Source organism: Artemia sp. Qi Xiang Cuo, chromosome 14 (assembly GCF_049724085.1).
Source record: "Artemia sp. Qi Xiang Cuo chromosome 14, ASM4972408v1, whole genome shotgun sequence".
Lineage (NCBI taxonomy): Eukaryota > Metazoa > Arthropoda > Branchiopoda > Anostraca > Artemiidae > Artemia > Artemia sp. Qi Xiang Cuo.
The window spans coordinates 64,802,440-64,815,477 of NC_142807.1; the positions used below are offsets into that span (position 1 = coordinate 64,802,440).

The 13,038-nt window shown below is 35.1% G+C and overlaps 1 protein-coding gene across 2 annotated transcripts in view; it reads left to right on the forward strand.

The window, feature by feature from the left end:
• Positions 1-13,038, forward strand: part of LOC148944753 (uncharacterized) — a 222,363-nt gene that overhangs the window by 143,001 nt on the left and 66,324 nt on the right. For both annotated transcript variants that reach the window (XM_089099791.1, XM_089099792.1), the window contains exon 3: positions 11,789-12,022. In XM_089099791.1, coding sequence (XP_088955917.1) covers positions 11,789-12,022 — 234 coding nt within the window. The remainder of the gene's footprint in view (positions 1-11,788; positions 12,023-13,038) is intronic.

The following is a 13,038-nucleotide window of genomic DNA, read 5'->3' on the forward strand; positions in this document are numbered from 1 at the left end:
TCCTTTTCGTGAGGCAGGGAGAAATGTTAGATAGGATTTTAAAACATATGGTGCGAAATAAAAAAGAAAAAGGTGAAAAAGTTTTACTCGTTAATGATCCTTTTGAAAACATCTATTTTAATTGATTAGATTCATTTAAGATGAACCGGAACATGCTTTTGCGTTTAAGTGGGAGGCGGACCAAAAACATGGGAAACTTATAAGAGCTTGACCTTTGGCAATTTCAAGTAGAAAAAAACAAGGATGTAAAACTACTAGCCCCACTAACAGTGTACCGTCTGGTGACCTCATTTAATAGCAGAAAATTGGATAATTGCTATAATTTATCTTCAATGTTTTAAAATTAAATCAGAAATATCTCTGTCTTTTATAAATCAATCAGCATTTGGTTTACATGGATCAAACTCAGCCTACAGGTGATAGAGCCTACTGATAATATAATTTTGCTCTCTTTACACCCCTCTACATTTTAAGTACCCGAGAAAAATAAATATACCATAGTTTAAAGTAGGCCAAATAAGGGGGGAAAGCTAACAGTAGATGGCGGTGATTGTCTTTTCTTCCGGCACTAGAGCCAGTTTCCAATCTTGTAAGCTGCATATATTCTTTGAGGCAGACAAGAAATTGGTTTGACAAGATTATACCAACACTAGTTTGTTCCCAACTACTCTTTACTAATTCCACTTCTTCTAATCCTTAGTCAGATTCCTGTTACAAATAAAAAACAAACTGCTGTCCTATTTCCATTTTTCCAGTCTCAAAAGATATGCCGGTATTATGGTACTTGTTTAATAACCGATAAACATGCGAGAATTGTATTGAAGATCAGATAGGCATTTTACCTGGTAGTGCCTAGACGCTTTAAAACAAAGGGTTTCTCACTCCAGGAACTAAATTTAAACTGTAGTTTTCGGGTTAAAGGGGCATAAAAAGGGAACCTAGGTTAGATTACGTATTTAATATATGCTATGTTTTACCCCCACCCCCCTAATGTACAAATATATATCCCAAATTCGTTTCTAAACTATTATACTTTCATCCTGTTTTGTTGTATTTCATTAGCATTAACGAAACTTCACTTCTCGCGTGTTTATCGGTTACTAAATAAGTGCCTTAAGTTTTTACCCTTGATTTTTTCATAAAAATCTTATGCTTGAAGTTTGATGAAAGTTCAACTCGAGAAACTTTGAACGGCGTACATAATTGGTGATGTAGTTGTGCGTAGCTTTATCTATAATTGTGACTATAATGCAGCCCGGGCATTAGATCGATAGCTTCCGAATAATCAATTCGATTGTACCTGCTAAAGTAAAAGAGAATGTGTTCTAAGGGTAAGGGAGAACAAAATGATGATGTATATGTGTCTCTATTTATGTTTTACTGTGAAACAAATGATGAGGAACTATGGGTAAAGAGAAGGTTGTCACTACCAACCATAAAAAAAAACGCTGAAAAATTGCGTAGCCAAAAAAAACAAAAAAAACTGAAAACTTTTTTTGTCCTATGCGGGATTGTTTTAAAACTGATCATTTTCTCTTAGGTGGCCTTTTAGGTGTAGTAGTATACGAGGAGTTAGCTGTAATTAAGGCGCACTGACTAACTGTGTGTGACGAGCAAAAAAGCACAGAATTTGAAGGTGTTTTTTTTTTCTTTCGTAAGTTATCACCAGTACTTGAGAAAGTGACTCTAATTTTAACTTTTGGTGTGGCCTTTTTACAGTTACTTAAGAAAGTGACTCTTCTCTTTAGATTCTTGTTTCTCGTTTTGTTATGCTAGTGTGGTCTCAGAAATTATTTATATTTCTTTAATTTATCGAAGATGAAAGAGATTTCAAACTGTGCACGGATACCTCAATAATATATTAGAAACATTTCGTTTACGGTAAAAAAAAAAAAAAAAAAAAAAAAAAAAAAAACTACTTAAACTCCAAAATTTCGAATTATATCCAATTTGACAAAAAATGTATATCTTAACCGACAATTAACAGTGTTGCTTTCAGACAATTGAACACCTAATATGTTGCAGTTTAAAATTTGCATCAGCAATGGTGAGATAAATGTTCTCTTTTCACCAAGGTATTTTCTAAAAAAAAAAGTTCATATTTTTCCTTCTTCAGGTGCTATAAAATTTTATAAATTATATGAAAAGTTATTAATGCAAAAAGTCGCCGTTAACAATAAAACACCATCCGACACCAAGAAATGCCTTGACAACAAGAAAACCCTTGCGTCGACTCCACTTATTCCATGTGAAAGAATTTACCGATTGGGAGGCTTGTGGGCTTCCCATTTCTTTTGTCGTTATTTCAGATTTGTCTCAGTCTAGTTTTAGGAGACGCATTTTAGAATAGGCTAAATATTTCTCTAAGTGTGAGACAATATTTGCATCGGTTCGTTCTAGGTTGCTTGGTCAATATGCAACTGCTATGATACCTGCTACTTCGGCACAATTTATTAAAAGTCACTGAAGTTTTTTAATTTATAAAAAAAAAAAAAAAAAAAAAAATAGGGAAAGCCGGCAAAATTCAATGTCAAATCATCTGTGGCGGGTTGTCTACAGTAATTGATTGTCTTATTTAAAAAAAAAGTGTTTTGCGCATGTTATTTATTATTTTTTTTCTTTTTACACCTTAAAATGACTTTCGAGAAGAAAATCCGCCAAACTGCATTGTCTCATCTACTGACTTTATGAAACTGGATTAAATAGAAACTGCTGGGGAAATTGGTTAGACTTTATAAACATCATTAAAATCATTTAGATCGCACAGCATAATTTAGTGGATTTTAGAAGCACCTATCTGAAATCATCATTTTCAAATTGTAAGGAACTTTCCACAAAGTCACTGGTGCCATGTGTGGTCTACTTTCAAAATTGTGTACACCAGATGGCATGTATCACGCACTGCAGAAATGTGCCACGGTTGGCGCTTAGTTTACGATGCGTGGTGTGACTCGAACGAGCATGATATGGCAGAAGTGTTGTACGCGGGGTGGAATAAGTGGCCTTCCAAGATTTACAACTGGTGGCGAAGAATGTAGCGATCCCTCCCATTACTGCCCACAGATATGAATATTAGAGGGTGCGGTAGATTAGGGGATCTTTTTATGGGGTGGGGACTGGGGGCTCAGAAAACATAAAATATTCGCCCTGAATTTGTATATTTTATTCTAGAATCCCCTCCCGTTTCTCCTTTGTGTACTACAGGTACTAGGGTTAACAAAATAATTCTTAAGGACACTGGGAGAATGGGAGATTTCTTCCTGAGTTCCTTTGAAAGATCACTCCAAAAGTCCATAGAAACGCATGGAAAATGTCCAAATGCCCATATATGGGCAACTGTACAAGCAAAACAGACGTGGAGACCCGTCAAATGGGTATTTGCTATCTAAATTGATTGCAAAGCAAGGTTTCTTATCGAGTTTACAATATTTGAACGATTGTTTTGAGGGGTTTAGGGGGGGGGGAGGTACCTAAGTTAGGTTAGGTTACGTATTTAATATATGCTATGCTATACCCCCCACCCCCTTAATGTGCAAATATATAGCCCAAATATGTCTCTAAAATATTATATATTCATCCTATTTTATTTTATTTCATTAGCATTGACCAAACTTGACTTCTTTCGTGTGTAGCATATAATGCACAAGTACCGTTTTTATGGATTGACCCCTTCTTTTGCCCTCCTCCCCCTGCTAGAGATTTTTCACTATTCGCCAGTGCCTACATCCGTTTGTTTCCTAGTAAAATTTTCTGTGTTTCTTCTCTTTAGTTCGGTCCCAAATTGCGGAATAGAGACAAGACGGTCATCCGTCATGTTTTTTGTTGACATTTGTTAATGGATTTCTGTTTTTATTTGGTTGCTATGCCAAGACGTTGGACTTACTACGAACTTCTACAATGTAATCGGAGACTTTTTTTTGCTATGAAGAAAAAAATGGAAAGGCCGACTCCGTTATGTGATACATTGTATCAAGCCCAAATAATTTTTTGCTTGTTTTTTTTCTGTCATTGGAATTTTGGCAGTTTTTCATGGATTTCTAGTTTAGTTTGTCTAGAATGGTTTTGAAAGAGGATCTCGCTATTTCAGGTTTTTGTAGGGATAACAAATCGCTTTCGGTAGGAACTTCGTAAAAATCTAAGTTATGTCCTAGGCAATAAATCTCTCCCCCAAGTATATTCTTTTAATGAGAGAACTGGGATAAAATATATTTACATTCAAGTTATTTATTTCTACACTATCTCTAAGAATTTCAGTTTTTCGTAGGAAAAAGATGTTTCACCCTGGAACTGGACCTTGTCACTTAGCTTGACAAAAAAGCCAATTTGTGCATCATTTTTTATATCAGAAAATTACTTTTCATAAATGACAGATAATAATTAAAGGATGGCACCCTAAAAAGCACGAGATTTTATACAGATGTGGTGCAGTGTGTGCATTTTTCTTTTTAGACAATCAAGATAAAATGTAGAAGATTTTCAGTTGGATATCGGTAGATGGCTCTCAGGGCTCCGTAGAATTTTTACAAGGACTTGTGTAGATTTTTATTATGTTTTTGAAGGTGTTCGAGTAATTTGCGAATAAAGTACCGCATTATAAATTTTCAGAGAGCAGATCTACAGAGAAGCCAGATCCAACTCTAGAAAGAAAAGCTGGATTTCGTCGATCAATTTTCGCTGGTTTGACTTAAAAAATGACCTCAAAATGTCAAAATGACCACAAAGTCATGTTTTCCTGGTACTCAATGTTTTCTGTAGATTTTTGGTTGTTTCGGGATCTTCTTTTTAGTCAGGAGATGAATTGGGAATTCGGTATATCTCCAACATAATCGGTATAAGTGGAACACTGCTTTGACAGCCGATGCGTAGCCCGTTGGACAGACCTATAATCACGGATGCAGCATACTTCCGCCAACAGATCCGCTATCTATATCTTGATTAACCTTTTTTTAGTTGGCTTGTTTTAACCAAGAAATTTATCTTACTTATTGATGATTGTGGCTACGGGCTCAGGGAAACTGCATATATTTCATATTCTTAATATTTTTCATTTTAATATTAAAAAAAAAAATGTGCCGAAGGATAAAGGGTATGTGCCTTAAGAATTCAGTTCCAGGAGTATCGCACTCAAATAAATGTGGGTCTCGAGTAAATAATACTCGAGACATAAAGGTGGGGACTGAGGAGTCGAGGATGGAGTAGATGAAAATATGCGATATTCGATTCTAGTCTTCTGTTGCATCAACGGGTTGGTACAAATCCATCACGTTTACAAATTTCAGTTTACTTGAAAATATACTGGTTTGAACACTTGTGTTGCTAAGAGAAACTCCTGGGGTCGGCATCAGGGTTGCCAACTTGCACATTTTTCTTGTGAAATGCTCTCTGTTTTACCTCAGAGGGGGTGCGGAAGAGTGAAAATCACTCTTTTTGGGTGTAAGTTTTCATTTGCTTTAAACGTCAGTAGTTAACATATTCGTCAAAAGTGCATGTAACCCAAGAAACAGGGTTGTCAACTTGCAATTTTTTCATGTGAAATGCACTCTTTTTTATCTCAGAGGGAGGGCAGAAGAGGGTATGCGCAAATTTTTTGACTTGCACTCTTTTTTTTTTTTTTTTAGCAAAATCACTATTTTTGGCCTTGATTTGTACTCTTTAGACGTCGGTAGTTGGAAACCCTGGTGGGCAAGCTGCATGAACTTTTTAAATTTGTGTACTCATAGCGGCTAAATGTTTTTGTTTATAATTAATCAAATGATTACTTTACATTTATGTCTTAGACTTATTCTAGAATAGCAGTCTAGTTACGCCATTGCGACTGCAAAACACTTTGTATTAAGTACTGTTTATGCGTCGTATTAGTTACTCGAAATTTAATTAACCTCACCTGTTTGGTATCTAGACTGAACCCATCATAGTTGCATAAATTATATCAAGGTAATGCTGGTACATTGTTTGGGTTTACCTTGTGAGTTAAAATGATTATCGTCTGCCAACGTTGTTTATTTTTTGCCTGAAGCAGGACCGATTATAAATATAAAAGTTATATTTATTAAATATATCATATATTTATTATATAAAATAAATATATATTTATTATATAACATAACTTATATAAAATAAATATAACATAAATTATATTTATTAAATATGATTAGGCTATATATAAAAGTTATATATTATATAATAATAATTATTAAAATATTATAAATATTAAAATATAAATATTATATTTTTATGCCCGAGAAAAGCAATTGCATTTCACCTGAAAGGCAAGGAGACCTAATGGTTGCACCCCAGCTATCCCACAGCAGTTATTTTGAGGCTCAGTTCCTTTTTTATTTTTGTTTACCCTTACAAAATGGATGGGGTTTCTCAACTTTTAAAATCAAAATGCTCTCTAAGCAGTTGCTAGTCACTGCTACATGTCAATTATACGGAACACACCTAAGAAGGGAAGTTAGGTTATTCCTAACTAATAAAAATCGTACCATCAGATTCGGTATATCAGAAAATAATACTGTAAGGGTTTCTAGCTTTCATCTGCAAACATTTGAAATTTTGTAATTTTTGCCAGATCACGGATGTGTTATCATTAGTTAAGGTTTTTTTTTTGCAAGGGTGATCGTATCGAACCAAAGGTCATATAAGGTCGTGAAAGTGGTTGTTCGAACGGAAATAACGGTTCTAGATCCCCACGTTGTAACCAAAACAATCAAGATATGTTTTGGGGAGGGTGATTTTTCTGTGGGGAAAATTTTCGGTGGGGGGGAGGAGGGGTCCATTGAGAGACTTTACCGTGCCTAGGGAAGATTCCAGGGATGAACTTTCAAAGTGAAACTATACTCCGGGCATTTTCCGGAATTCTTATAAGAAATTCATTTAATTTTACCTACTTTCTTTTGCCAATTGCACATATGAAGTTCTTCCGGAGAAATAACCCTGGTAAAATTTTCTAAGGAGTTGAAGTTGTCAGGTCGATATTGCCCTGGTGGGAGGGAGGGTGATTTTCCACAGGAAAGATTCTCCATGGGTGAACTTCGCGCAGGAGAAACCTTCCATTGGGACATTGGGAGGGCAGAATTTCCAGTAGAAATTTTCTGTGGAGGGAGGATTTCTGGCATGATTAGAAAAACGATAAACAACTCCTAAAACACAAAAACCGTTTAATTAAAGTCAGGAGATTTCTGAAATACAAAAAGAAACTTTGGCGTGAAGAGCGAGGTATCGAGGAGGGGTTATCCTCCTTATATACGGGAAAATTTATGTTCTTTAAAGTTTTAATATTATTCCTTACTGTCAGTTGGAAAAAAATGTTTTTTATATTTGATCACTGAAAGGCTGAACCAATTCTCAGGGGAAAATATTGACATGTTACTGAGTTGAATAGCCAAAAATAGCCAGTAGTTTATTTTCCTTTATCCTGAGCCAGAGTAATTCCAAATCAGGGTTTTTGTAATGTTCATTCATGTTATGGAAGTCTTTTAATGTTATTCAGAATTTAGAAAATAAGGTGCAAAATACTTTTTAATTGCAAATTTCATTATTGAATTTTGCCAGACCCTAAAGTCAATCTGAACAAAAAACTAATCAGAAATATCGAAATTAAAAACAGCGATATATCGTTTAATCAAGATATCGCCCAACACTACTCTGACCCTGTACCTGATGTAGACTAAGCGAGCTAGTGAACAACCCCTTGCTTGAAATTGTCTTTTCTGATGACATATTTTCTTATTCGGCAGTTTTCCAGAGACTAACAAAATATTACAAGATCTAGTGCCTCGTCTGCATTCATTAGTCCTCAAGGTGTCAGCTACTTGCCGACTAACTGCTCATCTAAATTCGTACAAAGATCAAGGCACTTTCTTTGTGCGAATTTCTCTTGGCATGCTCCCTGATGTGTCTGAAGAATCAACAATGTCCTTGTTCTTTTGACTGAAAATTAGTCCGTCTCGCCTGCCACTGCTGCAAATGAATCCTTCTAGATTTGGTTTATAAATAAGAAGAAAAGTGTTTGTGTTCCTTTCGGCAGCTGTGAATAAATGTCTTTTTGTATTTTGCAAGCCAGTTTGTACGTGAAGATTGTTTTCTTGTAGTAATTTGTTGGACTAACTTCAACTTTACCAGTGGCTGGGTTACCAAAGAGATACTTTTAGTCATTTTGACACCTTTTCACATTGGGCGACACCGGGATACTTAACGGTCTAAAAAGGCTTCTTCTTGAAAAAAGAGATATTTCTTGCATTTTTTTTTCCGCCACATGAAACGCCCAATTTTTTCTTTTTGTGTGTGTGTGTGTGTGAATAAGTGTGCATGGATTTCTTAGGGTCTCTATTCTCTTATTTTTTTGATATTTTTGCTGGTTTTATGGCGTGCTAATTTACTTTGATGAAGCCAAGCCACCAGTTTTCGCAGAGGACACGGAAAGTATTCATGTTCTGCTCATTTTGCCACTTTGGTTCAAAAAGTTTTGGCAACCCTGAACAGTGATCGTCAAGAAGTTGCCTTGTGGAGATTTTTATTAACGGTCTATAACGGTCTGTCAAAGTTTTAAGTTCTAATATTTTTAATTGGGGTTCGATTCTGGAACATGCGCAAGATCTTTTTAGGGGGGGGGGACAATAATAGAAAAAAACAATGAATATTGTTTGATAATCCGAAGGGTGATGTGCCAAGAAATTCGAACAAATTAGGATTTCTAGGGAAGTCCTGAGACCCTACCCCTATGTACGTACCTGGTTTGACTTTGTCTGCACATGTTAATAGGCATGGTCCATCACTACTTATCTTGGTTTGTATTAGGAGTCTGCATTTGAGTCCCCACGGCTGGTGGTTTAATATCCAATGCCGCTTGTTTTCGGAAGAGAGGTTTCGGAAATAGCGTGTTTCAACTATACCTGATTTGCGTGACACTTAAATATAACGAAAAAAATAAACTTATCTGAAACCATCTGAAGTATAATTTTCCCTTTGGGTGTTGGTGGATTTAAAAAAGGAAAAGAATAATAGAAAATCTGGTTTAAAAACAGTTTCCTTTTTGAAAATTAACCATGATCTTGATAGGGTAACATTAGTTTGAAAAACAACGTTTGAACTTCTGGTTTCAAATATCCAAAGGCATATTTAACCCTATTTTTTTCATCAGAGTCATTACCTAAGTGTAGTTAAAAAAATAATAATGCCGAAGGAATAAGGTAAAATGTTATTTTGGAAACCTTTCTTATATCACCAGCCTATCAAAGACATCGCTTCTGTTGAAAGATGTCTTGACTTATAATAACGAAAAAAGACATAATTTTATTGTTCGTTTCCGTAGCTCAAGTAAATGTTACTTTGACTAAATGTATTTTGCAAGTCAATTACCATGTGTGTCTTCTTCCTTGAGACTATTGGGTCACTTTCCAATTTGATAGTGGCAATCAGAAAGTTACCTTGTGTTGGTTTGAATTTCCTAAGATAACAAACTTCAGTGGTCTTATACCAAATAGTTTCAAGTCCACTTGTTCACTAAATGAGTTCCAAAGGGTTTCTAACTCCATCATAGTATCTCAGACCCCACTTTTTCAACTGTACGTGTCACAATTTGCGCCCCGCTTGACGCAACACACCCATGTTGCATCATTTCGTGCCACGCACGGAATATATCTGTTATGCGTAGCATATGTCACCATTTTGTGTTTCGACATGCGAGTTTCGTAAGAGGGCTTGACAGAAGGCCGTATCGTCAAGTCATACTTGGTCAGCTAGTAAATTATACTAAATGTTTTGTTAGCTGGGACTAATTATCCGTGTGCCAATTCGGTCTTAGCACTGCCCTGGTGTTGAACACATATGTTATTTTTCTTCAAAAAAACTCGCAAACCTTCAAATAGATATTTTATGGCTCATTATGAATTGAATTTTGGCAGCGATTTATTTTAATTATTTTTGATCGCTTCTAAATGTTTGATCTTTAAATAAAAGCAATTTTCTTCTGTGAAGGATAGGTGCTCGGCACCATGGCTATGATAAAGCTGAATTGGAAAAGGGCGTTCTGAAAAAGAGACATATAGCTAGCTCCTAAATACTCCCAACTGGCGTATTAGGACCATCAACAATAATAATGAAGATAGAAATCAAGTATGTTGGATGGCTCATTGAAGCCCCTCTCCCTGTATAAACAGTTGATCTATAATTCTTTCCAGTATTTTCAAAGACTCGATATAATTTGCCGGTTTCTTTAACATTTTGGCAAATATGGGATTTCCCAAAATAGATGTCGTCACTTTTTTGTAGCGAAGTATATTTGATTTCAGGTATTGGAACTATATTCGTACATGTTTTACATCAAAATTGAAAACATTCGCGATATAGCTATTACTGTCTGCTTTTCCTTCAATATACAATATTCTTTCAAATATACAAGTCTTCCTAGATTATAGTCAGCTAATCCTACCTAGCCCCCCTATCTGCATTGTATCCAAGATTAGAAACCTACTGCTGATATTCACTAAATAGCCTATACACTTTAATCAAAATGTTTGTCTGAGAATAGGCACTGACTGAGAAGGCATTGCCTAGGGCTAGCCTTCTGGGAGTATTATAGCCTACTGTCTAACAAGGTCTTTAGTTATTTATCTAGATTAATTTAAAAAAAAAAAATTCCGAAACATAAGTTTTTCAAGGAAAAGTAAAGGCCGTTTTAAACAAGCGCAGCAGATACAAATACCTGTTAAAATTCAAACTCAAAACGACCAGAAATTACTATTAAAGAATAAATGAAATTAGATTTCCCGAAATAGATGGCGTCACTTTTTTTCTTGTAGCGTCACTTTTCTTGTCTTTTTGTCAGCGTGAATTCTATAACGACAAAATTTAATGACTAATTACAAAATTGTTAGAAAGAAAATCCTTAGAAAGTATTACGATTGTGGCAGAAATAAAACCTTAGGAACGATAAACCGTATGTTCCTAAATATGCATTAAGTAAAAAAATAAGTTAATTAAAAGCAGTTAATTAAGGTGTTTTGTGTGTTAGTCAATTAGTGATTGATTTTTAATCCTAAATAATTTTAAGAATAAACATTTTAATGCATACCTTATATGTTTTCGCTTTTCAATGATATATACATTTCTTTTCAATTTCCATTTGGTAACAAGATATTAGGGTTATATTTTTACGTAATTTTAATCATTCAATGAGTTCTGTTTGTGTTTTTTTTATCCAGTTTACTGCCAATTAACGCTAGTCTTTGTCTTTTGCTACAGCAATCAGGAAAGTTACACTTTAAGGAGCTCCATCTTGATATGTTTTTTCGCTAATTTTTCGCATATGTTCCTTATTTACAAACTTGGTGCACACCCGCTAATGGCAAGACTGTATGAATGAAAGAATGATTTTATTCAGTGATTAAACCCGTACAGAGTATTTCACTATCTAGTCTAAAAAATACAGTATAAAATAACAAAGACTGAAAAAATCAAGTAAAAAAAAAAGAAGGAAAAACAATAAGTTGACAACGTTTATTAACACTTAATAGTAGGAAAATGAAGGGGAAACGAAAGAAGAAGAAGAAAAAAATATTATACAATATCTAATCTGTTTGTTCGTTTCAGATATTCCAAAACGGCATACCGAGCCTTGGCAAGGCTGTATATGGATATCTTTTTCACTAAAAATTGAATTCTTGGTTTTTCCTAAAAAAAAATTTTGACGTGTATGGTTGCGTAAGTCTCCATTGAACCGTTTTAAGAACCAGGTTTTATATTTACTATCCTTGGAACTTTAATAGTTGAACTTTGCTTTCAGATGCTCTGCCTTCAGTCTCCTTTTTGTCATTTAACCCAGTCTCATCCCCTCCATGTGAGTGATCCCTTGGAGACGGCTTCCTACCACTCCAGTCTGCTCAGAGAGAAGGCAACTATCATGAAAGCTGTTCAGAATGACACAGTCAGTAATCTTCCCCATTCGGTTTTAATGCCTGATGGAGAAGAACTACCCCCGGGGTCTTTCACTCATGCTCAGATTAGATGCTCCAATCAGGTATTATAATTTTTTTTTCTAATTTTGTTTGACTTACTATTGCATATGGAAATTTCCACTTCCATTTTGTCACGTATTTTGGCGTACTGATGATGTAGAAACGAACTTTTCACCAAACTTGTCCTGGTTGGGTTGGACTCGATCAACTCTTAGCTCATTTTGGTTAGATATTCAAGCCTAGAATGCATTTTGAATTCGGAAATGTACTAACTAAATGTAATTTTTGATCTAGGTGGCCTAATAAACTATAAAAGCCTTTAAATAGTCTTGAAAACATCTTGCTATGAGCTTGACTTGCCTTTTTTACATATGAACAAAGACCTTTATGAATATGACTCAAACGTCCCCGTAAAGTGAATGATTTGCGAACGTCATATCTTTTTTCTTTTTTTTTACAGAAAGGGGCGATGACTTTGATTCCTGGATGTTTTCTGGTTGTAGAAACATTCAAACAGAAAAAATATTACACAAGTCCCACCCAACCTGCATCATTTAAAACGTGTGTGTTGTAACTCTGACGTTCGTGTTTGTCTTTTTTTGTAAATGGTCAAAAATGTTCAAGAGGTGGAGGAGGGGGCTACAATAATTCCCCAAACTTCATATCAACTCATAACGTCATATCATATGATATGAAGTTGGTTCCCCAAACGTCATATCAACTATTATTTGGGATAGAGGGGGGGGGGGGGGGGTTATTGCTGGATGTTTATTCGATTGTACATTTGAGTTATAACTTGTTTGTCACACGAACAAAACCCAATTCGACTCCAGCCCCGACTCCTAACATCTCCTTCAAAGAAGTAAAAATCCGACTCCAACATTCCTGCTAATTTACAGCAGAAATTCAATTTATAAGTTTCTCCTTAAATTCATTTTTTAGTTTTAAAACATCATATTTACTACAATTAGCCTATAATATTAATTTTGTTTATTATTGACACTTTTTAGTTGTATTTAAGAGTATTTGGCTTGACTCCAGCCTTTATGTGTTTCTATAACTCCGACGGCACTTGTGT